This window comes from Sylvia atricapilla, chromosome 7 (assembly GCF_009819655.1).
Source record: "Sylvia atricapilla isolate bSylAtr1 chromosome 7, bSylAtr1.pri, whole genome shotgun sequence".
NCBI classification, from domain to species: Eukaryota; Metazoa; Chordata; class Aves; order Passeriformes; family Sylviidae; genus Sylvia; species Sylvia atricapilla.
In genome coordinates, this window is record NC_089146.1 from 18,505,773 (window position 1) to 18,532,944 (window position 27,172).

The 27,172-nt window shown below is 36.4% G+C and overlaps 1 protein-coding gene across 2 annotated transcripts in view; it reads left to right on the top strand.

Moving 5' to 3' along the window:
• Window positions 1-26,654, top strand: part of TLK1 (tousled like kinase 1) — a 67,990-nt gene extending 41,336 nt beyond the window's left edge. For both annotated transcript variants that reach the window (XM_066322830.1, XM_066322829.1), the window contains exons 10-21: window positions 916-1,052; window positions 2,337-2,525; window positions 9,735-9,801; window positions 13,364-13,461; window positions 16,596-16,677; window positions 16,926-17,017; window positions 17,104-17,193; window positions 17,802-17,971; window positions 18,983-19,118; window positions 21,490-21,601; window positions 21,904-22,011; window positions 24,898-26,654. In XM_066322830.1, the coding sequence (XP_066178927.1) occupies window positions 916-1,052; window positions 2,337-2,525; window positions 9,735-9,801; window positions 13,364-13,461; window positions 16,596-16,677; window positions 16,926-17,017; window positions 17,104-17,193; window positions 17,802-17,971; window positions 18,983-19,118; window positions 21,490-21,601; window positions 21,904-22,011; window positions 24,898-25,074 (1,458 nt within the window). In that variant the 3' untranslated portion in view covers window positions 25,075-26,654. The remainder of the gene's footprint in view (window positions 1-915; window positions 1,053-2,336; window positions 2,526-9,734; window positions 9,802-13,363; window positions 13,462-16,595; window positions 16,678-16,925; window positions 17,018-17,103; window positions 17,194-17,801; window positions 17,972-18,982; window positions 19,119-21,489; window positions 21,602-21,903; window positions 22,012-24,897) is intronic.
• Window positions 26,655-27,172: the final 518 nt, after the last annotated feature.

Genomic DNA, 27,172 nt, shown 5'->3' on the forward strand with positions numbered 1-27,172 from the left:
TGTCATAAATAAATTATTGCAGATCTTTTTAAGTTCCAGCATGAGGGGAATGCAGGGAAAAGATGCATCGGATCTGTTTGGCATGACAGTAAGTACATACCTTCAGACTGAGAATACCACAAGGGTTATTTCCTGTGAAAGGCCCTTCTTCAGTCTGGAAGTCTGTTTGTAAAAAAGATCCTTAATTCTGACAACTTGTCACTTTTTGTGTGTGTGATTTTGGGCCACAGACATTTCTTATGAAGCAAGCATTTGTAACAATTAAAGAGGTTTCCTTGTATTAGGTGTTCATCGGGCTCTTCCCTGAGGGAGCCCAGGCAGACTTGGTTGGTTGTCACATCCCACGGATGCTTGTGGTAGCAGTGCTGGTTCTGAGAAGGGAATCTGCTCCTGTCACTGCAAGTAAATATCTGGTTGCAGTTAAGCCTGCCCACAGTGCACTGCCACACAGAGGTCCCTGCCCCAGGTCACCTTGGTACAAGTAGTAACATGGATGCCCTGTCAAGGAAGTTTCCAGGCTAAGTATAAGAAGTGCTTTATGATATCTGAGTTGGCTCACTTGTAGTAGACATGTAGAGATAGGATCTTTATTATATTCTCTATGATGCTGATACTCTAAATGAAGTGGTTTTTTAATGATGAAGAGCAGCAAACTTTATAGGAAAACTGATCCAAACTCAGGGGTTTTTTTGGTGCATAAATTGTTCTCTAGTACTGGTTTTAGCAACTGCAGAGGCTTGAGTTCTGAAGAAATTAGAATAAATGAGGTAAATACTACAACATATTTTTGTTTACTCTCCTCTTGTCCCTGCCTTAAAAGGCTGCTGGAGGAAAAAGACCCCTGAGTGTTTTAATGACTTTTTGAACACTTTAGTGTTACTAAATATGAACTTTTTGTTGTTGTTGTTTTCTTAGAGCACACAGGAGAAGCTGGCAAGCAGAGAGAAGAGCATGCAAGACAGATTACGCCTGGGGCATTTTACAACAGTTCGTCATGGTGCTTCATTTACTGAACAGTGGACAGATGGCTTTGCATTTCAAAATCTTGTGAAGTTAGTCAATGCTATGTTCTTAAAATTCTCACTAATTGTCACTTCCCTCTAGTGGACTTCTTAATTACTAATGTTCTAGGATTGAAGCAGCTTTTTATATATTGTATTTTGCTTTGCTTTTCGAAGACTGAGAATAGAGTACAGAACTCCATTAATCACCTAAGGGAATGCTGAGGTTGTGTGTCTCTAAGAAACAGTTCGGTTTCATTTTGTTTTAACTGTCTTTAGAAAACCATGAATGTAGTAAATAAGCAACACATCGTTACTCAACTCAGCTACTAGAACTATAAATGTAAATCAGTGATTTTTCAGGAAGCTAACCATGTATCACTGGTGGTCATTGGGGCAGACGAGGCCTGTGAAGTTCTCACTGCTCACATAGGTGCTACCTGCACATCCCCATGGCAGCAGCTTTTTCCAGCATCCTGCTCCCTAGTGCTGTGAGGGAGCCATGACAAATTTGGCAGCCTCAGATGGAGTCTGGTGCAAGTGGATGTGGGAGAGCAACCACCGGGAAAAGGGCTGCCATAGCAGGTGTTTCAGCAGAGATGGGACCCAGGCAAAGAGCTCTGCAAGACTTTCAGAGATGATGATAAAATAATTCTACAGAGCTTCCAAAGGAGTTTTTTGGTAATGTATCTGTTTCATTGGAGATACAGACAGATATATAGATAGAAGTATACGTATATTTCAAAAAGTAATTCACCAAGATTTTAGTTCTTGAAGGGCAGTATTTAGTCTTAGCATTATAGGATTGCCTGGGGCACTGCTTTTCTAAACAGTCTTCAAAGCAGTCTGTAGATATGTTGTGCATAAAAGCTGTAATCATTTGCCATACAACCAAACTGATGATTTATTTGGGAATGGCCAGATCAAAATCAGTATTTGGCCTATAAAAATAAGGTACTCTCTATTGATGCTGTCAGAGGCTGTGTTTTATGGCATAAAATAAGGTATCCACCAGTTCAGATAGATCTTTTTTCTTTTTCTAGCGCAGAAATCATGCATAATACTTTCAAAAACAAACCAAAAAAACCCCGAACAACAAAAAAACCTGAACAGTTTCCCCTGAAACCACCATATATTTAACAAGTAGATTGTGCCATAACTTTAGTAAATTTTTTCCACTTCATGAAGAACATTGGTGTTCATTCTCTTAGGAAACACTTTCACATGTACAGTAAGTTTTTTAAAATTTCTAAATGGCTTATCAGTTAAAAAGATAGTTCTTGAAAAAAATGCAAATTGATGAAACTTTAATAAAGCTTTTTTTGGGGTTTACAGGCAGCAAGAGTGGGTGAATCAACAAAGGGAAGACATTGAAAGGCAAAGAAAGCTCCTGGCCAAGCGAAAGCCTCCAACTACAAATAATTCTCAGGCACCATCTGCCAATTCTGAACCCAAGCAGAGGAAAAATAAAGCTGTGAATGGGGCAGAAAACGATCCCTTTGTTAGACCCAATTTACCACAGCTGTAAGTTTAACATTTCAATCAGTCTTTTACATAAATTCTCAGATATTGTCTGTGTATGTTCTATTCAAATAACAGCATAAAAAGACACTCAGTATATTCAGCAGCTATATTCTCACTAAGGACTTGCTGATGTTAGGGAAATTTGCACCACTGTCTATGAAATTATTGTACAATTGCACTATCTGTGAAGTTGTGGACAATTTATTTTTGGTAAAGTCACAGAGAAGGGCCAATTCCGGGCATAGGCAATGTTCCTTCCGTTATCCTGATCTAGAAGTGTCCTTATCCTGGCTTCTTATTCTTGTACTGTCACTGATACCAGTTCAACTTTTCTTTATCCATGTTGGTTTAAGAGCTTCTCTTTTAGTGGGAGATTTTTTCCATATAACAGTATTTATTTGACAAAAACCCCACTTTTTCCAGCCTTTAGTATTTGAAGACGTCTTTAAACAAATGGAAATAATATCTTTTCTCCCCTTCTGAATGCTACACCCTGAGACCAACTGTCAGAAGTTACTGATCCCATTTCACATATTAACAGTGTTGTAATTTTTTGTCATTGAAACATAAAAATTGGAAGTTATTAAAGAATTCTCTTTATTCTGGAGACATTTTTTTCCTGCAGACAGAAAGGGTATAATTCAAGGCACATAAGGATGTGTTCTTGACATTTAATTTGAATATTTTATGAAATTGCTGCTTCAAGATATTACTTACTGCCCTTTATGCTAAGAGGCTGCAGCTGATAGTGTATCTGTTCCTAGTTTATTTTTAAGTAAAGAGTAAATAATTAGGCTTAAAAAGAGTTGCAAATTAATCTATGTAACTTTGCAGAAGTAAGCTACCTGTACTGAGCATGGTCACTTGTCACCTCTGACGTGTGGAGGCAGTAATTTATACCTCTGGAGATGGAGTGTATATAAATTTTTCTGGTTAGATCTGCTAAATAAATACATTTGGACCATCCCTTTGAAGACAGCTGCATGTGTTTTCCATAATGCATCATTCTTAAAATTCACATTGTGAAGCTGTTTTACTGTGACAAAATATCATGAAAATACAGTAGTAAGGCTGGCAATGTAAGCAAATCTTGGTTAGTGTTACTCGTGTTTTGGTAGAGAGCTGAAGAATCATTGCTCAGTGTGACTCTTTGGTGTAATGCTTGGTGCCTGTGTTTCTGCTTAGACCATAATGAATACTTCAGAATAGTACATTAAATATTGCTGTTGTGTTAAAAATAATACTGCTGTGTGATTGAATATAATCCCTCCGGTTATAAAAAGTAACATTTTAGTAACGGAAAATACCTACTAATTTACAGAAATTTTTGTTTGCTAACTTTTGGCTGGTTATATACTCCCCTAATATTATTGCAGCTTTGAGAGATGATAAAATACAAATTGGGGAAAAAAATACAGACAACGTGTTCTAATTTTTAAGTAGGACAAGATGAATTCCTGATAATAAACTTTGGAATATTTTCTGGTGTTACATGGTGTTAAATAATTTCCAGTTTACTAAAGACTACAAATTTTCATTTCATCTGGCTTAACCAGTTACATGTTAAATGACACATGAAAATGCTTGCTTTTTATGGAATCACCAGGAGAACAGTCAAATTTGTCTTTTTGTATCTAATGCTAGCAAAAATGTAAGCAGTTATTAAAACTCTTTTGCATTTAAGTATCATAATTTGATTGTTATATAATCTAGATGTGAGACTACTTGCCTATATCATAAACTTATAAATTTTGTTTCAGATCTTTGAGGAGATCTGTAATGCATCCTGAGATCACAGAATCATCTAGCCACATGATTCTCTTAGGCCTTTACTCAAAAGGGGTTTTTGTATTTAGGATTTCTTAAAACTTTCTACTGTAGTATTATGTATTGGCTCCTTTCTGCTTCTCAGTACAGAATTAATTATTTTGTGTATCTTGGTAAAACATTAATTATGCACTTCCATTTTAGAGTAAATTTGTCATGTGTTCTATGTGGTTCTCTCCTATTACATTGCTTATCACTGTTTCTGCCTTACTTTGACAGTAATGATCTTAATTACTATAGTCAAATGGGAAAGGCTCTGTTTATATGAGGCATGAGGAAATGCAGAGCTGCTTGAGATTAATGAACCAAACCAGTAGTGAATTAGTGCAACATTCATGCAAGTGATCAAGCAGGTTTATTTTAAGCATACAAATGACTTGCTAGGGATTGTTACCAACAGGTGTCTTTACCACTGCTTTATTTGCTTTAAGAAGTATCTCCAGCTTCTGGTATTGACAAGACAAAATGATCTATAGCTTTGTAACAATCTATTGAGTATTGAAGCTTTTCCTACAAACAGGTGTCAGCTATTTTGAAACAGACTGAAGGTGTTGCCTGAGGTGTTTTTAGTAATAAGACCATTGTTTTAGTTTAGCTGAATATACTGTGGTCTCTGATAGGAATGTAAAAGCAGAATTTTTGCTCCGAAGTTATTGGTACAAAAGTGGCCAGCTTGCCAGTGTCTTGTGAGTGAATGGTGGCTTGGCACTTCAAGTAACATGGAACACATGAATCTAAACACTGTCCTGGTTTTCCATCATTCTTCCCCTTTTTGTGGCCTAAGCCAAAACTAAAAAGTAGTTTCCCCTTTGAGAGTTCTTTTTTCTACTGAGAAAAGTAATTTTATTAGTCCTATGTGAAAGGAATAAATTTAAATGTATTTAAAGAAAAAATACTTATTTTAAGTAGAGGTTGCCTTCTTAGCCCTGAAAAAATGTCTCTTTGAAAACTCTCTTCCAAATTCTTTGGAAACATGAGAGAGGATTCTGTAAGATGATAATCCAAGTCCTCACTTTTTGGAAGCAGCTCTTATTTCATGAAACAATTACTTCTAGGAGCAATGTTTTATTTGGTTTAGGTGGTGGAATCTTTCCTCTGCAGCTTCACTTCCCTGTCACCTCTTCAAGTGCTTCCCAGTTCTTCCATGGTAGCCTGTATGCATCCTTATCCCTGCATGCAGTTTGGAGTAGGAGAGCAGAGGGAGCTGGCAGAGTTTGTTACTGTGGCTGAACAAATGCATCATTTAGCAGGAGCATTCTGTTCTGTATGGAACAAATAAAAATATTTTCAGGAACTTTTTCAGGCTGAAGTGCCAACAATGTGTCTGGGCTTTAGTGGACAAGTAAAGACAGCTCCTTTCCTGAGGCAGTCGGTTTCTAAGGCAAACATGGAAACAATGGGTGAAAAGACGTCATCAAAGGTTTTGACTTGGTTGAAGTTTGTTCGTCCTTGTAGAAATTTGGGGAACTGGAGTGAGAATAAGCTTGGAAGAGAAGAGGTTCAGAAATTGTAGCCAGAAAGCTTGTATTGGATGTGTATATGGCTGTTTCAGAGCTTGGCTGCATTCTGCTCTGCTCATGTGTCCAGGATGATTTTCCAGCAGGGCAGAGGTGAGAGGAGAGGTGTTTGTAAATGTACCTGGCTTGATCATGGTGAAAACAAAGACACACGTGGGTAATTTGGGGTTTTTGTCTTGTCTGTATCCACTAGTAAAAGAATTTTGATTGTAGAAGGTTTTGTCTGCACTTGTGAGGAAGAAGTGAGAAGAAGACTGGTTATGTCTACGCTTGTATATTGTGTCAAAACCTGTGAAATTTTATAAGTTTCTGAAAGGCCTATTCTTTCTAATTAAAAAAAAAAAAAAGTTTTAGTTGGTGGTGATCAAGCCTTTGAGGCCAGGAAATCTATCTATACTTTCTTCCAGCAACAAGTAAGAGTGGCACATTGTGGCCCTATATATCACAGGAGAATTATGATACATACACAAAGTATGACCAGTGCATTTTGGGGAATTTCAGGAATTTATTGATTGTGTTTCGGAGTTTATTTGGCTGCAGACAGTTAAAATACAGCATTATTGTACAGTAATTTTGTGCAGAAAAGATCTTGGTCAGGACCAGGCTGTTGCCACATTAATTCATGCAACCTGTTCCCCATTCAGCTGGCCTTCTTCCCCATTGCTCCTCAGATTAGCCCCAGGCCTGACTAGCTTGAGATGGCAGCAATCTTGTTTCTGGTTGATGTTCCTACCCTGTGCTCCTCAGCCTTTCTCCCTCCACTTCTGGAGACCTGTGTCTCAGGTGATAGAGGAACAAACCCTTCTGCAGGAAACTATGTTGTCTTGTAGGTCCCTTGGATGGTGCTCTGAGCAACCAGATCTAGTAGGTAGCATCCCTCCCCATGACAGGAGAGTTGGAACTATATGATCTTAAACCCTTCCAAGCCAGACATTGTGTGATTCTGTAATTCTGTTTTAAAAGGTGCCTCCAGTGTGCCACTGCCCTGCAAAAGGTGTGGTGAGTGGATGCAGGGAGAAAGTGGTGGGCTGATGGGGAGCTCTGTAGGTTGGTAAGACTGGATGTTTTCAGACTGCAGTGGTCTGGTGGCCTACAGGCAGAAAACAGACACTGTTGTTGGCTTACTGCAGTTTGTTGTGTGCTATTTTAATACAAAGTGTATTTTTAGATAAAAACTAATAACCCCCCCCAAAAAAAGTGTTTCCTAGTATGAGAGAATAAAGTTTTATTTTTCAGAAGTAGATGAACAAAATCCAAAGTGACTATATCTGTGTACAGCTCTGTTTTATATGCCTTTCTCCAAAATGTGGTGGTCAGTAATGACAGTTTTAGATTGCTGTGAAACATGCTGTGCTTCTAATAGAGTTAGATTTGTAAGGAAATAGAAAAATGGAAAACAATCATTTATTGAATTATAGCATAGAAACATGGAAAGAGTGGCTTTGAATCTTAATGTTTACAATATGACATCCAAGTTGTGCTCTGTGCTCAGGAGGACTGTTTCAAGACTTTCTGAAAGGCAGTGCTTGCTAGAGCTGTCTAGGCACTTTGTAACTCTGTGTGGACAGCTCAGGTTTTATAAAAAACACCAGATTTTCCATATTATGTTAGTTTTTAAGAGGATCTGTGGTTTTAGAGCTCTCAGTGTTCACGGAAAGTTCTGGTAGGTCATGTCATAAACTTTGTATTTTGAGTATGTTTTACTAGTGGTTCAGCTTTGCAAAGCCACCTGAAATACTCACTTTTTTCCTGAGAAAGACAAACTTTACCATCTGTCTTTCTGGGAATGCACAACCTGTAATTATACTGTAGACAAGAATCTGGAAACGACAATATTCAACCTTGTAAACATTGGCATTTGTCTTTTTCACTGAGAACTTAATCCACATTAGCGTAGTTTACTGTTCTAATAGAAGTATTGAAAAAGTGTCAGGGATATTGTTGTAAGTCATCTAGCATTGTCTGGATTTCTTTGATAGTGCTAGTAGATGTATTACAGCAGGAATTGGAGCATTTGTTTCTTATGTTTCTTGCTGTTGTTTGGACTGTACGAAGTCCAAGTGCATTGCCAGCTTTCCTAGCTGTGGACACAGCCCATTTCACATTTGCTTGAATGCCTCTTCTTTTAAGATGTAGCATACATTGTCTAAACCCGGAGGAGATTCTTCTAGGAAAAGAATATAAATATTCGGTCCCAAAATGTGGTAGTAAGAGACCTTTTGCATTTCTTGGAGAGGTAAACTTCTGCCCATTGCCTTCAGAGTGTTTGGGGATGTCTATTGATTTTAATACAAGACTGCTCTGAATTCCAGTAACAAAAAAAGATGCATGGTAACTTTGTATGACATGTCTTAAAAGAAATGCTTGCTTCTCATATTCTGACAGAGTGTGATGATGGGTGCTTTTGTCGCCTGATCTGAGTGTTTTCTATATGTTACAGACCCAGAAGGCTGATGAAATAACTACAGCCTTGTGAGGCTCTTTCCAATTTCTTGAAAATTAAGATGGTGCGGTCATTTCAGTGAGATTTGGTTGAATCAGTTTTCTCTCCTGGTCAAATCTGAAAATGGACAGCAAAATTCAGTATTTATAATAACAGGAATGGAAAGGGCTTTATGGAAGCTTCTGAACCACCAGATTTTATCTGAAAAAGATGCAATCCTTTATCAACAGCTTTTGAGATGCCATAAAAATACAGGTGTTGGAATTCTGAAATCTGGAGTGAAGTTGAACTTCAAAAGGGAGGAAGAAGTCTTATAGTCTATTAGATTTCTGCAAATTTTGTTGAAGTTGGTTGGGATTTGCTGTAAGAAAAACCTGAATTAGTGTCCCTTATCTGTGGGAAAACTACTGGTGATTCTCAAGACATTCTAGTCCTCAGACAGCATGTACAGCATTGGGTAATGATCTTCCCATCTGATAGCTGAACCTACAGAAATATGGACTTTGTGAGAACATACTACACTATGAGTTTTAGATTTATATCATACAAAAAGTATTAGATCTAGGCAAAGCAATAAAACATGTAATTTTAGTTTCTTCTATAGGGATTTGTGTGAACACTTTCAAGGAGGCCTTACCTCTTTTCTCCTTCCCCATCCCCTTTTCTCTTCCTCATATGTGCATGGTTTCTTATCTGGAACTTAAGCGTCTTGGGTTTATTTTTTGAGTGGTTTGTCTTTTTTATTCATTAGATGGATACAGCATGCAGTCAGTTCTCAGGTTTCTTAGTTACTGATCTGTGCAAACAGTCCAGATTCTCTGCCTGATAACTGACTTTGTCTGAGCTAGGCTATAGACAGTGAGGGACCACTGAATTATTTGTAGCCAGAAATTGCTGAGAAAAGGAAGATGCAAAGAGAACAAGCAAGAGAGTCACATGTGAATTCAAAGCTGAATTTGTGGTTTCATGCAAAATGGAGTGCTAATGAACTTGTAATGTATGGTTTTGCACTGCCGTCTGTAAATCACAGCTCAGAAATCTGGTGTCTAATGTCTTCTTGTCTAATCTCTGCATGCCTTTGAGTTGAGAACCCAGCAGTGGAGTAGCATCATCTAAAATCTGGGGTGGTGATATGATTCAAGATGCACCTAGGTAATTAACAGGCTCTCTGGAAGAATTCAAATGGTTCAGTGGGAGAGGCAGTTAATATTGCAGAATGCCAAATGTAGGCATTCTGTAAGTATGTTTTGACCCTGAAATGACAATTCTGAGATGTTCATTTGGTTCAGAAATGTGCTTCTAGTACTTCTAGTGGCAGTAAATAACAAGATACTGGATATACTGTATTTTTTAAGTAAAAATGATACTGTTTTGCTTGCCATAATATAAAAGCTATAATTACATGATTCTTTCATTTTTCAGTTTGACTCTAGCAGAGTACCATGAACAGGAAGAAATTTTCAAGCTTCGATTAGGACATCTCAAAAAGGTATGTTTTTTAATCATGACCAAACCCATGAAAATCAGAACTCTCAAAATGAAGAGATAAGTTGTTGAGAGCTGTCTGATTAAAAAACCCAATACTAAAATTGCTGTACTAATTTATGCCTAATAGTGGCCTTCATTTTCTTTCTGTTTGTACAACTTTTCATAGAAAACACTGGGATTACAGGGGAGCAAGAATGAGTCCATCCAGTGTAGCACTATACTGGTTCCTTAAATCCTTCTAAGAGTGCTAACAGTGATGATTTCACCAATCCTGCTTTTCCCCTTCCACTTTCTGAACTCTCGTTTCAGAGCTCAGTGAGCCAGCCAAGTTTGGTATATGGGCTTTTTATTTTTGTTTTTTTGGTCTTTAAAGAGGCCCAATTCACAAACATTGTAATTCTGAAACAACATAACATTTTCATCATCTGCAGTATTCACTTCAGTTACCAGTTACTGTATTACTTATTATGAGAGAACAGATTTTTCCTACTTTTATGGAAAATCTGTTCTCTATGTCTTAAATTATTTTTGCAGTCAGGTATTTTACTCTAGTCTTTGACTTTTGAAAAAAAAAAGAATTTCCTTTTTCTTGAACTATCATTCTAATAAATCTGTCCAGTGAGATAATTACTATATGAAGAAACTATTGCTCATTCAAGCAAAGATTTTGAGGAATAACCTGTAAAGTGGAATGGCAGTTGATGCAGATGGAAATACCTCAACAAGAGTGAAAGGACTTACACGTGCTGAGTAGTAGTTCTCGAGTTGTTGGATCATAAGAGGTTGTAGTGTTTTTCCCCCTGAAATCTTGCAAGAGTCTGTTTCAGGCCTGTTCTCTTCAAATGTACAAGCCACCTGTTATAAATTCTACTATAATAGACTGAACTGGGCCCCTTGAGAAAGCTGCAGCTGTTTCTAAAGACTATGACAGGAAAGTACTTGAATCTGTAGTAGGAAATCTGCATATAATTTGCTGGCACTAGTGAAGTAGACTGCCCACATTGTTCTTCATTGTTAATCGTTTAGAGGCTCCAGCTTCACATGTCTGTTAGGAAATTCTATAGGATTTTTTCCATGCTTTAACTTCATGGAAGTCTAATGGGAATTTCAAATTATAGATGAAATAAACAGTTGCAGGGTTATTTTAATACCAGAATTTTGGTTTCACCTTGAGCATCAATGCTGTAGTACTTTCCAAAGGATTGAAATTCGTGGAGTAAATGCCCGGGGGGAAACAAATGTTATTCTTAGCAAATCATACTTGAGTATATCTGAAGAAAATAATAAAAATACATTCTTACATTGTATTTCTTACATGTGATACGGATTTTTTCATTAACTAAGAAAACCAATTTTGTTACCTTCATTTTGCATGGCTGTATTTCTTCCCTGTGCTTCTTTGCCATTTAATTTTTTTTTCCTTCATTCCTTCAGCGTATCCTGTTTTGCTGACTGCTCCTCTTCCTTTTCACTCTTGAGATGCTTTCCTGGTACTCTTATTTTTGGTGCCCTGTACATGCTGCCACCACCAGTTTTTTTTTCCTACTGCTACCCAGGAAATTCTTTTCCAGCTAGTTGCTTTGGTCCTGGAGAGAGGCTCTTGTTTTCTCACTCCCTTTTATGTAGCAGTGACCTGAGGCAGCTAAGCTGGTTCATTCTTGCTTAAAGGTATTCACAGCCTGAGTGTCCTAAATAACAGCTGGAAACAATGCAACCAGCCAGTTCTCTTTGGACTAACATTGGCCTATGAACCACATTTTGAGAACCACTGAATTGCATAATATATGAACAAAAAGGTCCAAAAGAGGCATAACTGATGGATTTTTTTTTGTTAGCCTTTGGGAAGAACATAGACAATTGTGTGTATAAGTGTGTGGCCTTCTGTGAGGGGAAAAGGACTAACATTCTTTGTAAAGGACTTCTGGGTTATGAGGAACTGCCTATCATTTCAGGGTGTTTAACAGAGAACTGCTGGGATGTGTCTAAATATAGAAAAAAGGAGTTTAACATTATATAAACAGGAAAACACCCAACTCTTGACATTGTATCTTAGGAAAAATAAATGGTCCACCCAGATCTGCTGGCAGATTAGTGCTACTTAGTCCAGCTTTTAAATTATTAGGAATTTGGTTTTAATTTCCTCCATGGAGGTTCATTTCATGTCTTGTTTTGGGATGAGAAGTTTTTTCCATTATTTATAGGGATGGTTTCAGGATCTCCACTGAAATATGTAATCCAGACTCCACAATTCATTGGCTATGTGGTCGTTTCATAGGAGTTTTAGATCATACAAATACAGTTGTTGCTTCAGGATAGGGGGTTTATCAAAACGCTGTATCATCATGGCATCTTCTCTCTACCTTGCTGATTCGTACCTCTGTCCCCTTGTGCTATGGCTTGTTGCCCTGCTGCTTTTACCAGCACCACCAGGTTGTACAGGGCTTCTTTCAAAAAACAAATACATATTTTTTTTGTGATGCTAGTTTCTTTTTTATTTTCTTTCTTCTGTTTTTATTTTCTCTTATAGAAAAGATTGATTAGTATTCTAGTTTGATATACTATGTGGCTGTAAAAAAGGCTGTGCCAAAATAACAAGAGGTGATGATGGGTGCTGCTACTAAAAAAATATCAGATACCAGGCCTTTTTCAGCTAAAATAATTCCATAATTTTGAGCTTTCTGATATGGACTAGTTTTGTCTCCCCTTTCTTCAAATTTTAAGTTCTAGAGGCACCAACTCTGAAATCAATATAGTCCTGTCTGCAATATCTTTCAATGAGTATGTTTCTCAATTTGAGTACAGACACATAGGTTTCCACAAATTAGGCATCATGAAATCCTTTTGATTTTAGAGGACCTGAATAAATAATTATTTCGTTGTTTCCTAATGTATAGCGTAAAGATGAGATGAAATTAGGTACTAAAACTGGTTAAGGAGCATGCTCCTACCTGACGTGCTTCTTTTGAAGTTGTGCTTAAAATCTTACGCAATACACATTCTTCATTTGTAATTTTAATAAGATACAAATGGAAAAATCTCTTCAAATTAGATTGGTTTTGGTGTCTTGAATCAGCACCTTAAGAATGTTTCTGCTGCAATGATGTGCTCTTTTATTCTTTTACTTGATTTGCACTTCAGCCTTAAAATATTTTACATGTCTTTTCTTAATCTGTGGGTTTGTACAGAATCTATAATTGCCCATATCTCAGTTTTTTCTTTTTTTGTACATCAATTTCAGACCGCTTCCCAGATAATTTATCTCCTTGGCTGTGGTACAAAACCCAGCTGCCTCTCATTTCAAATAGCATCCCTACAGTGCAGAACAAAACCATGAACATTCCATTACCTGTGGGCTCACGAACAGAAAAATTTCTTGAAACGGGCTTTTGCCTTATCTTTCTGAATTTTTCTGCCTTTAAGAGAAAAGCAATGCTTTCTTCTAGTTCAGCAGGGTTTTGTAATGTAATGTTCCTCCATCACCACTAGTATTGATGCAGGGGTAAAAATACCCTTTTCAAATGGGAAGTAAATGAGCTTTTATATTTCCTTCTTTTCATTTGCAGGAGGAAGCTGAAATACAAGCAGAACTTGAACGTTTGGAAAGAGTTAGGAATCTTCACATAAGAGAACTTAAAAGAATAAATAATGAAGATAATTCACAGTAAGAGTCTTTACTGTCTTAATTTTGCATGTCTGTTTTTAGAGTAATTCTCTAATACCACATTTTACCTATAGAAGAGACTTGTTAATAATTTTGTTTGTTTGTTTTCTATGTTTATAAATGTATTTTAAACACCAATTTCTTTAAAGTAACTAAAATTTCTTACAGTTTGGTAAATTTATTAATGTTTTTATTGAATGTGCAAGAAATAACATACCTGCACAGTTTATAGTCAAGAGCTGAAACTTGCTAGGCCATATTACTAAGCTTAAAAAACCACATGTGAGATAACTTAATGCAGTTCACTTAGTTGATAATAATGCAAGAAAATGGCAGGGAGGTTTGATGCACCAGCAGCAATTTTGTGCTGCACTTAAAATTAGTTCTGTGTTTATGGCGCTGTGATTTCATTCCTTCTAGGTGTAGGTACCTAGCAGAAGAAGCAGTATTATGTTGTTACTGTGTATTTCACCTTGAATGACAGTGTATCACAGTGTTAAATTGCTACATAATATGAGCCCTCACTGGGTAGTTTTGAAAGCAGTAATTACGTAACTTAAAGAATTAAGGCTGTTTTCCATGATGACGAATACAGACACCGCAGTTCCACCAACACTCTCAGCTGGCACTGTTGCTTGAAAGGAACTGGTTCTGCCTCTCCCTGGCTGCTTAGCCCTGTTTTCTTTCACATACTTGCAATGGCATTTCTTTACTGAACCAGTGCTGGAAATTGATCCAAATTAAAACCAGCTCCTGTGGTTTACTTTTCTGGATTAATTTTAATCTACAGTCAAGTTCCTGGTCTAGTTCTTTGCCCAGTTGCAAAAATATTTATGCTGCCATGAGGAGAGAGGGCATTGCAAGGATGGAATGAGCCAGGAGGAAGGACATGATGGGACTGGACTTCTCACTTTCTGCACTAGGCAGTGTTTATGAAGCAGTAGCCTTAAGCCTTCAGGATTTTATTTTTTTTTTTTTTAATTTTTAGACACAATAGAATTATGCATGCACTAAGGCTTCTAAATACTAAAAGAAAAAAGATATTAAATGGTACCTAACTGTTCTGATGGTAACTACCATGCAGTAATACAGAATTATTTTTTTTACCACGCGGCTTTAGTGCTAATTGATAGCTAAATTGTTTTGTGTTTTGGATATGAAGAATAATGGGTGTTGATACTTACATACTGATGGCAGAATATTTTCTTTTTAAAAATACACAATTTATTTTAAAATAAAAATACGCAACATTATTTTGAAATAAATGTCCTACAGCAAATTAACAAAGCAGACAACCTTTTTAAATCTTCAGTGTTTGCATTAAAACAGGTTTAGGGTTTTTTTGAAAAAGGATCCTCCAACAACAAGGAATAAATGGCACAGAAAAATGACAGGCTTTGACTGTGAAAATACGGCATATATGGGGCAAGGAATGTCCAAATTACAGTCATAGTTGAAAACAGTTACAGGGCATGGACAGGCAGAATACTGCAGCTTCACTGCTCATCATCTGCAGTCAAGGCTAACACATTTTATGGTACAAAATAAAAAGCTTTAAACTGTGTTCATGTTTTTGTGGGAGTTTAGACAGGTATTTACGAAATGGCCAAGCCACAGCTTATAGTCATCATGTAGAAGAGAGAAGCAATGAAGAAATAATTTAGGTCTTGTAGTCCCTGCTGTCTTTCCTAACGTGTCTTTGGTGATGTGGCTGTTTGGTAAGGGAGACAGTTCTCAGCCAAAGCAGCTGCTGGACGCTGGCTCAGATCCTGTTGGGATTTCTGCTTCCAGCTGTGGTGTAAAGCTAAGCCTGTTTTCTTGTTCTGGCAACAAGTCCATCTACCCATGGTAAACTTGTATGTCTACAACTGCACTGGAATAATGGGACAAGTTAAGAGTGCAGGTTAGGGCTTCCCTGTCTGGCTTTGAAGCCCACGTGGTGTTGGGGTGCAGGTTCTGAGCCGTGGAGAGCCACACAGAGGAGCAAAGGCAGTGGGGAGAGGGAAGGTGGCAAGGCTCACAAGATTGGCCTACTAGAGGTACACATGTAATAGAAAGACCATAAAAAAGAATTGGGCTACTGGTCACATGACATCAAGTGCCTAATAATGTTGCTTCTAAATTTGTTTTTCTTCCACACTGAATACATTAATTACTGTTTATGGTTTCTTTAGAAAAATATTTGGCATTGAAATATGTATCTTTATAGTGAATGAAAAGGGAAGTTTTATTTCTAAAAGAGGCACAGTAAGCAAGACTATACATCATCTCTCAAATACTTGACTACCTATGACCATACTTACAAAACTGTAGAGAATATGGAAGGATGGGATGAGCTATTGGCAGATGGGCCCTAAACTCTCCTTTAAAGTTTTCTATGGAATATTATGGGCAGCTTGTCTTAGATTCTTGTCTTGTCTCGTTGTTCTACTAAGAATGTGATGAATATTCAGATCCCTCCCTCTGATTGGATGGAAGAATGTATTTTGTCTCCTGTATATTTTAGGAGAAGGAGTATGGTCCTTTTTCTTGATCCAGCAGTATCATTTTGTATTTGGAAGAAATGTTTTCATTTTGCTTTTGCTTAGAGTATGAGCAGATAGTTCTTCCTTGTGTTTTCTCCATGTTGCTGTTTCTGATTTGTTTTAACTTCTTAGTGTTATATAAAATCTTTATTTTTAAAAAAAGAGGCAGTAATATGCAACATATCTGGTCATGTTTTGTGTGAAATTGGAAGAATGTCCTTGTTGTCTGTTCCAGAAAGTTGAAGTGTTGAATCTTCTCTAAAATTTGGCACAACAAAGAGAGATCCATGTATCACATGTTTAAATTTAAGCACACTTTTCTTATCCTCAGAAAAAAAAATATGGAGAAAAGTAACAAAATATTTGCCAGGATTGATGGTTTTGATGACAGTGTTGTGATAGTATGTGTAAACTAAATTGTCAAAGGGTATTGAAATTGGTCATGTTGTACAGTCATGTCATAAGGTTTCTTGTGGTGTAATGTTGCTCAGCATATTATATGTTGTTTCTAAAAAGAAAACTTTATTTGATGAGTAATATTAAAAAATCTACATTTTGGATACTACTTGTGTTCCTTAAACAGAATAAACCAATTTTTTTTCTTTCAAGATTTAAAGATCACCCCACATTGAATGAGCGGTATTTGTTACTCCATTTACTTGGCCGAGGTGGCTTCAGTGAAGTATACAAGGTAAGGTTGTTTGAGTCTGATAAATCTAATTTTTGAGCCATGTCCATTTAATTTGGGGGGGACAAAAGGGGATCTAATTAAGTAGAAGGATTGTAATGGGTTGACCAGTCTTCGATTAACCTGTGGAGGGGAGGTAGTATTGTCAATAAACTTGTGAATTATGTGCCAGCATTTTTCCTCACTTTATTGGGTGTTATTTTTATCACCTTTGGTTGTAACTTTGCTATATTCATGCATTTCTTTTTTAGGCTTTTGATCTTTATGAACAGAGATATGCTGCTGTGAAGATTCACCAGCTTAACAAAAGCTGGAGGGATGAAAAGAAAGAAAACTACCACAAGTAAATATTAATTACTTACGCTTCATATGTTAAGCTTAATAGCATTTCATTGATTGTAGAAGGTTAATGTATCCATCTTCTTTTAGACATGCCTGCAGAGAGTATAGAATACACAAAGAACTGGATCACCCCCGAATAGTTAAACTGTATGACTACTTCTCCCTGGATACAGATACGTAAGTAGAACTTGGCAAGGATTTTAGTGCTGTATATTAGATAAACAGAAATGAGGAGTATTTGAACAAAAATAACTTATGTTCTTACTTTCAGCCAAAACGTCTTAAAAACCCCACACTAGTTGCAGAATTTTGTCTGCTAAATATTACAGGCCTTCTATAAGGAGATGAAGAGAGTGTTTTGCAACACTTGAATGGCGTTGAAATGCTGCCATACCTTAGACAATTTTCCAATCAGGAGTATTACTAGCCTAGGTGTATCCCCTGGTGACTGGACTGCACCTCACTGCATGAAATTGTCACACCTTAAGGGATAGTTAAGATATTTTGATCTTGAGAAATGTGTCTACTGTAAATAAAGAGACTTTTCTTAATTTCTCATCCATATGGATGCATTCTCTCTTTTAATGAGTATGAATGTTCTGATTTGCATCAGTTTTTACAAGCTAATAGTTACACCATGTGTTCTATGAACAATTTCATTCATATATTTTAATATTCAGGCAGCCATTCTTAAACTTGTCAGAATGAAACTAGGTTGTCATGTCTGTTTCTGATTGTGCAGTATGATATATTCTTTCATTTTGTCTCTCTAAATTCTACCCTAGGTTTTGCACAGTTTTAGAATACTGTGAAGGCAATGACTTGGATTTCTATCTCAAGCAACATAAATTGATGTCAGAGAAAGAAGCTAGGTCCATTGTAATGCAAATAGTAAATGCACTACGGTATCTCAATGAGATCAAGCCCCCTATTATACACTATGATCTTAAACCAGGTAAGTGAAAAATGTTATGATTGAAAGTGTAATTTATTTTGTGTCCTTTATTTTGTTTGCAATTCATACCTGAAAATGCCAGAGTTATCTTCTGTGTGTCAGGGTTATTGTAAACAACTGGAGAAAGTATGTACTTCAGGATTTCATTGCCAGAATCGCCTGCTTTTTCTGTGGAGAATGTTTGTTACAACTTTTCTACTTTGCATTCTTTTGACTTGAATTTGTAGGAAAAATTCATACAGCTAATAGCTAAGTGCACTGGTAGTTAGCAATACTAACAGATAAGATCATTAGGAGGCTCAATCCTGTCTGGTAGTTGTGGAATGTTGATGTTAATTAATTTTTTCCATATGTTTTTTTAAACCTGTAAATATATAATCAATCATTTTCAGCATACTAGCATAAGCACTCCAAAACAGGACTTGACAGAGGGTTTTCTTTAAAATTAATAATAAATATTTTTGTAAACAACATTTTTCTTGATTCCATGGTCTTTGTTTTACCATCTTGCATGAATGATGCTTATATTTTTCATGTGCTTTAATCTGCTACACTTCCAAGTGTGGGGTTTATAAAGTAGTTCTTCATTCCAGGCTGTTTGCTTTCTCTTCTGTAATAGAGAAGAGCAGCTTCTGTTCTTTGGTGTTTCTTTGCTGACCAGCCAGCTCCCAGCTGAGAGAGCCATTTTAGATCATGATGGTTAACCTAGAGAGTTGCTGAAACTGCACAGAAGCTTGTCATAGTCACGTTTCTCTAGACTTGAGGATGTAAAATTATGTAAATGTGTCTCAGTTGGTTCAAGCGTGGTGCAAATAACGCCAAGGCTGTGGGTTTGGTCATGGGTCCCTTTTAACCCAGAGTATTTTATGGTTCTGAGTCTTTGTTTCTGTAAAATTGTCACTTACCCTCATGAATTTAGATGTTCTTGAGAATTGAACCTGGTTTTGAAAGTTACTTAAGCATTCTGTTAGCTTTTTTGAAGTAATTTTCCTTTTTCTTTTCCCTGAATAGGTAATATCCTTCTTGTAGATGGAACAGCATGTGGAGAAATAAAAATTACTGATTTTGGTCTGTCCAAAATAATGGATGATGATAGCTATGGGGTGGATGGAATGGATTTAACATCACAGGGAGCAGGAACTTACTGGTAAGGCATGGTTTGATTTTGCTGTTTAGACTTTGGACCGTTGTTCAGATTTTATAAATGCTGTCTTATAAAGCCAATTTGGAGAGACAACTAGGATTGAAAATATTAACATGGATGACAAAGTTGTCAGTTAACATGATGTTGATATTTCCTAATGTTAGAGGAATAACATAACAAGAAAAATAAGAGTGTGTGTGTTCATTATTTTTAAATATTTGCATATAAATAAACGTGGAGATGATCGCTGTGATTCAGAAACATGGTTTTTTCTGAAGAAGCAGGTATTTAATCTTCGGCTGCTGTTGGCTGAAGACATTTGACAGGGCTGATGATTAAGTGTGGGTGCTTAGTACTTAGAAACTGTAGAACAGGGATTACCGACAGGTAATGTCCTTAGGACAAAAGAGTATTCAGTCTTCCTTCCTAAAGGTTAACGACAGCTCAGCAGCTGTGATTTATTTTTTGTGTGCTTGCATGCTTATTCAAAACACTGGAGTTTCAGAGCTGCCAAAGCATAGGAGTGACAATGAGCATTTCATTGCTTACAGAAAATCTGTTTTTAGCATTTAGTCTCTAAAGATGTAGATTCTTCATGGCACAGTAGCTCTTTGAACCTGGGTATGTTCTGGCTGTGTCAGGGTCGGTGGATTAGCAATCCTGTACTGGCCAGGTTGTTACAAGTCATTTGCTCTACAGGGAAGCCAGTGTCATTCCCATTTGATTTGCACCTCTTCCCATATTCAGGAGTTGTATGTAATAACGTTTTTGCCTTTTCCTTCAGAGTTTTTAGAAAAGGAAAAACATACTCTTCCACATATGCCACTATGTACATGTATGAAAAAACGATTACTCAAGTGGAAGCATTTTAGAAGTGTTAGGCTTTTGCTACTCTTTTTAATGCTTTACCTATTTAAACATCAGTTTAAATGTTCTATTTCAGGAATATATATCAGAAAAAATGGAGTTTTGTATTTCATTTAGAATGCTTCAGGCACTAGTGGTGCTGCAAACTTAAAAGTAAAAAAAGATCTGTAATCATTATAGATTCATGATGAATCTCTGCACTTCTGATTCATGCTTTCTCAGAACCCAAAATCTTCATTAGGGAGGGAGATACTTACAGTGAGTTTGAGGTAGGGAATGAGTCTGTTCAGACTGTGTTGCACAAGCTGTAAGCAGCATCGCCCTGGAAAGGATTTCCTCAGTCACTGGGCCCACTTACCTGCCTTCCCAGGCAGTTGGGTTACATAATCTCTTTGGTAAACTTCTAGATGTTTATATTAAATTCAGGTAGTATTTTGGCCCCAGTAACCTGATTTCAAGTGTCCTCTGTAACCTCGGTTCTCTGATCATTAGAAACCTAATCCTCTGCTTTACAGACTGTGTATATTTGTGGCTAGTTTAAACTTGTTTGTTCCTGTGCTAACATTGTCCTCCCTCAGGCAGGTTGTGGTCCCTTCCCAGTACTTGCTCCTTGGTGTTTTTGTAGCCTTCACTTTTTTTCCTCCTGAACTGTAGACTATGTTCTTCAGATCATTTTAGTAACTGTCTTTGCATTTGTATCACTTTGAGATCACTTGTCTTGATTGTTGTAATCAGAATCGTAGACGAGTATTCCAGAAGACAATCTGTGATCCTGTTTAAAATGGTTGCATTTTCACCTCCTCTTTCTGCCTATTTCCATTTCTACAAATATTTCTTCAGTTTCTATTTAAGCCTGAATAGCTTTTTCGCCTTTTTCAATTTTAAATGCTACAGTCAATAATACGGTTTTGTTTGCCTTGTAAAGGAAGTTCCATTTCATTAGTTACTCTGTAATTCAGGAATGGCATGGGAACTTCGTCAACTTCCATTAAGTAAAGTTCTCTTTCTGTGGAATATAGGGACTGAAATAGCAATCACTTTTGTCTGTCATATACACCTCTGGGTGATGTTACCATTTTTACCAAAACTTGGGTGAAAGATCTTTATACCATATTTGCATTTTCTTTGATTCCTAACCAGGTCTTGCTGTAAAATGCCCTTTTTGGATTTCATCTTTTCTTGCTTTGATAGATGGCTTCATATTTAACCATTGGACAACCAATTGGTGTCCCAATTTTTTTAAAAGAAGTGATAATGGGCAGTTTAGGTAAAAAATGTTTGTACTTGTGCTTGTGTGTGTGAAATAGACCCCTCTATTTGACTAACTGTACAAAAACTGTAATATCAGTTTTGGTGGGTTGCAGGGTGTTGGAATGCAGACTGTAGGGCAACTGTGCAGTTGTCAAAAGCTCAGAGATGTGTAGGTGAGGTGTTTGTACAGTTTGATAAATTGAGCATGTTTATGGATGCCAGACTTACAGACTGAAATGCCTGATTTGTTTTCCAGGTACTTGCCTCCAGAGTGTTTTGTAGTTGGCAAAGAGCCACCAAAGATTTCTAATAAGGTTGACGTGTGGTCAGTTGGAGTAATCTTTTTCCAATGCCTTTATGGTAGAAAGGTAAGGAAAGCATTAGAAAATCTAAAGAGTTTTAGTGTAGGTCCCTGTTCTCAGTAAACTGTTAATTCCCTTTGTAAGGATATGAATCCATATGGAAAATTGCTTGTGTTACTTTTTGGTGGTGTACACTGATTTTGCAAAAAAATTAGAAAATCCTGCCTGTTTTTTATTTTTTGCCTTTTTATTTGCGGAATGGTTGGCAGTTTGTATTAACACTGCAGCAACTTACGATAGCATAAATATTTATGAAATCAGAGTAGTTGGATAAATCTCCTGAAAAAAATCATGTGCTTGTTTTGCAGCCATTTGGCCACAATCAATCACAGCAAGATATCTTACAAGAAAATACAATATTAAAAGCCACAGAAGTTCAGTTCCCTGTCAAACCTGTTGTAAGCAATGAAGCCAAGGTAACTTTTGCTATAATCTCTGAGTAAAACATTCATCTTGAAGGATTCAGCTGTAAAATTGTTGTTAACAATTGCTGTGGGATGTAATAGCTAAGTATGTAGAAAAACATAATTGAGAGCTAGTATTTGGATGTTTTTATTTAAGCAACCTTATTCTGGGACTTCTCAAAACCATGTACTTCAAAGCAAAACTATATATATTCTAGAAATTTGCAAGGGGTTTTTAAGTAGGCCGCCTCAAAAATTGTCTGCTTTACTTTTTCCCAGCGGACTTTATGTGTCTCATTCAGGCTGTCTCACTAGAAGCTCTTGTGAAATGCTGCTGTTAACAGTAGCAAACTCTTCCTGAAAATAGTGGATGTTATTCTCTGCAGCCTTATTGGCTAGAAGAGCTAATTGAATACCAGGTACCTGAAGGATATCTAATACTCTTCCCCTTGAAAGCTCATTGTAGTGTGTATTAACTAAAACCTGAGTTTAGAAACATGAATTACTGAGATTAAGAAAGCAGAAGGTATTTTGATGCTGATTCAGGACATAAAACTGCCAAAATGGTTGATCTGCCACAAAGGTGTCAACTCCTCTACACAGACTGGCTATTCAGTTTCCCAAATGATTACTACTGTGAGCACCTGTAACACAAAACCCATTCTGTGAAAGGGGGAGAAAATATTCTATGTTACTTGCTTGTAAAAACTCCCAATTTTCGAAAGATATATTCATGACCAGATGCAATAGATGTAGTCTTTGAAAAAAAAAAAAAAAAAAAGCCAGGGTAGTAGAATGCTTATTCAAGTTTCAGCAACTAATTAAGCATACTTAGATTTGGGACACAAGATGCCAAAAATTTGGGAATGTTAAGATTCAGCTTCTAAAGATTAAAAGGAAAGAAAACATATTTCTAGAGGCAGTAACTTCCCAGAAAGTAAGTCTTTTGGGTACATAAACTTGCTGTTACAAGCGGTGGTATATTTCTGTTCATTATATTTTCCAAAAGTAGTGTTAGTGAGAAGGTTGCAGTTAAGGTTATGAAAAACTGATTGAAGAATTGTAGTTGTAATTGTGTTTTTTTCTGATTGAGGTTTTTGTTTGCTGTTGGTTTTTCACCAGCATTTGAAAAAAACTATCCCTTGAATGTGGTTGACAAATACACATTATGTTACTGATACCTTTTCATAGTAAGAGTTTATATCTATGTCTTTTAACTTTGCATTTCTTTGTCATTTGTAGTTTTTATATAGAGTATGTTAGGAAAGAGTAGACAGTTCAGCATGGAGGATTGGCAACTTCTTGCATTCTCTGTGTATTTGCATGCACTGTTTGTTTGAAAGACTAAAATGAACTTCCATTATTCTCCACTCATATTAACTATTGTCATGATAGCCGTGAGAGAGGGAGAAATTATTCTCTGGTGGAAATGCTATAAAACAATTTCAGACTAACTTCTTAATGCAGACCATTTACAATGACTGTGTGGAATCCAAATTGTTTTTCAGATTTATAGGCCTGGCAGTTGGAAAAGAGCAGCTTGTAAACTGAAATTCTGATTTGGAAAACAGAGAGATTAAATAAATATGGAACCTCAAATGACATTGTTAGTTAGTTTTCAGACTGTAACTGTCCTTTGATCCTCCTCACTATTTCCTGTTTTGTGCAGTGGTCTCCTTTGCTTCACACTAGTGTGGCTACAGTGCCACAAAACTGTGAAGTATTTATAAAACATTTTAGATACAAACTGTTACTCTGAGGATCTTGTGAACAAATGTTTACAGTTCGTTTTGAAGGATTTACTGTGAAGAATTTTGATTAAAATCGGTAATATCCAAGAACATGGGAATATCTACTAACAGATGTGCATGATTTTTATATTTTACCTTGTTCATGCTGGATATGCAAATGATGGAATAAATTTGAGCATGATTCTTTGGAACTTGTATCACAGATTTTCTTCTTTAATCTCTAGTTTTTAATTGGAGCAAAGAACAAACAGCTGAGCAGATTTATCAAAGAAGATATATGTAATTCTTTTAAATTAAGTTCTAAATTAAGTAATGATGTGCTAATCAGCTCTGTAGCAATAATAAGGATTTTCTATCATTAAATGTTGAAGCCCAGGCTCTCAGGAGACCAAATGTTCTGTGTGTGCTAGACATATGACTTGACAGAAACTTTCAGCACAAAATGATTGTGCATACACGTTATGGACCTAAATGTAGGGATGACATAGTGAATTTAGCTACAGAGTTTTTCAGTTGATTAGATAATTTTAAGTAGGTGTGATTGAGTTTTTCATGGGAAGCAAGGTTCAGCAAGGTAGTGGTTTCCTGTTCTTTATATAATGCCCATTGAGCGTGGCAACCATGAGTGTTGATTTCATGTTTTGCTGGGTACCCTGTCATGGCACATGGGGAAATGCCTGTTTTCAAAAGTCAGCTAAAGCATTGAAATCCTGTCTCTGCATCATCTAGCTATTCTTCCCCACTGAGTGGTTTTAGAAGCTCATTGGAGAAAGTGGAAAGGTCTCCTTTTTCAATACTTTGACACTTGTTCCTGGTTGTTATTAGTCTGTTCAGGCATAAAACATGCAAAAATGTAATTGGATGAGGTGCTAATGTTTTACTTACAAATATAGTTCCTAAACATGGCAATATATATTTGAAGTGTGATTATTCAAAGCCAATTAATTTGCAGACTTTTTCTTTCTGATCATATGTTACATTTCTTCAGTGGGCTCAGCAGTAAAATGTTACATTGTCATTTGAATTAAATTATTTAAGAACAAGAATTTGTTTAGAAGCTAGTTTATCCAGGAGGACTTGCCTATTTGCCTGAAAGCAAATGTAAGTGTTCAGAATGTTACTGTAACTTTCAACATTTCTTTTCTAGGCCTTTATCAGACGCTGTTTAGCATACCGAAAAGAGGATAGATTTGATGTCCACCAGCTGGCTAATGATCCTTATCTTCTCCCTCATATGAGAAGATCAAATTCTTCAGGAAACTTGCATATGACTGGCCTAGCAGCATCCCCTACACCACCTACTTCAAGCATTATTTCATACTGAAATTTCTCCAGCTGGGGAATGGGATGATACCTTTGTTTAGTTTTCAGATGCAGACTTGAGCTTGAAAGCATTTGAGTGTTTTTACACAGGACAAGTTTGGTAACTGTGTTTTCAGACTGAAGTCCTCCTACATAGTGTCATTTGTATGATTGGAATGGATCATGGACTGTGAATAAATGTACCCTTCTGAGAAACATCGTTAAACATTGAAGGATGAAGGATGACACTTCCTGTTACAAACTAACAGGTATACTGTGTTTAAGACTGAAAAGGATTTTAGGTTTTTTCTGGGGAACATTGTAAATAATCTTTTTAATAGTTTAAAGTACATTTGGTGGATACTGGAAAGTTCTAACATGAAGGGTAGTTTTTCATTATTTAAATTGAAAAGGGTAGTGAGCAAATTTGAAAACACAGGAAAAATTTTGTGCCTGGTTATAAATGAAATGAACTGCCATCTTTCCAAGACATTGATCCTTTGAAACCAAAGTAAGGAGTGTGAGACAGTGAAAGATAATGTTCAGCATCAGATTTCTCAAGTAAAATTTTAGAGTTTTTTATTTGGCTACTCAGGCTTGTACCTCCGAAAATGTGGTGGTGTTCACTGAATTTAAATTGGAAGGGTCATAGGGAATTCCTGGTACTTATTTCTCAAATAGATTGCTAATTTTGAACTCCATTCAGTTTTTAAAAAATACTATATTTGCTGTGGTATTGAAACTTGTGAAACCTTCCAGGCTTCTAATAAAAGCAAGCAACAGTATGAAACCAAATGCAAACAGGTCATGTATAATGTTCTATGCAGGAATAATGATAAATTCCCTTCTAGCTCTATTGTAAATTGTTGTACAGATGTCACATTTTCAGTTAAATTTCAGCAACTTATTCCTGTACAAATGTTTAAAGTATGGCTTTTTCTAATTGGATATTGTATTTTTTTTAAGTCTCCCTCAAGGCGCTTTTAATTGCTGCTAAATGATGTTGCTTTTACTTTTACAAGAGTCAAATGACCTCCTTAAGGTGCAAGTCAACTGTACGAGAGATTGAGAATAGGCAATCCGTTAACAATCAAGGCATGTCAAGCAGATCTGTGTTGCCAATTTACAGTACAGTTCTTTAAGTCAGTTTATTGCGTTCTCGTCCTGCAGAGCGCATTGATAATAGATGTAGAAGTTGCTCATGGTTATTCTCTATTTCTGGAAGTTCCTATCAACAAGGAAATGTTTCTTGTGGCTTGTACAGGTATTTTAAAATGTGAAACATTTTCTAACTGCCTTGTATGGTAGAAACTTATTTTTCAGAACAGTGTATCTCTCTCCTGTTCACCATTCTTTTTACTATCCCATTCTTGATGCTGAATACCTATATGTAATTTTGTCCATGTTGCAGAAAGAGGAGGCTGTATTACCACAGGTTTTCATTTAGTATTGTACAGTTAAACTGTTGCTCTTGTTTCTGATCTTGCAAGCCATTTTGTTTTCATTGTATATAAAGAAATGTTAACTGTCTCTTTAAGATGCTGCTGAAATTGTAGAGAATGTAGCCAAAACAGTAATAAACAACGGCAGTTGAAATTTCAACTTTTTCATTGTGTGTTTTTACATTTCAGCACAGGGCAAATCACATAACCATATCAGTGAGCAACACGAAAATATTTAAAGCAAACTCTTCTTAATTGCAAACAAAAGGCCAATAATACAGTTATTAATGTAAGTAACATTGGAGGTGAAAGGGGAAGATTCCATGAAACTTAAAACGTAACCAAAACTTCATTTGATTGAATAGACCACACAGTAATAGCTCGTAAGTATTTCAGTGGTCCTTTTTAAAATACTGAGCTGTGGGATAAGATTAGCTCATAGAATTATTAGAAAATTAGGCTCAAACAGAAGACTGGGACTCCATCCTTTCCACTCTTTAGAGCACAAGACTGAGTGCAGTTCAAGGAGAATGTGCTATAGCTGTAAGTTCATATTAGATTTAATTCCTTCTTATTCTGCATGTTGATAACTGAAATTGAATTGACGGTTTTGCCACACGAAAATACGTTGGATAGTGTGAACTGTGTTTTTATTTTGTGGAGGCTGGTCAGTATTTT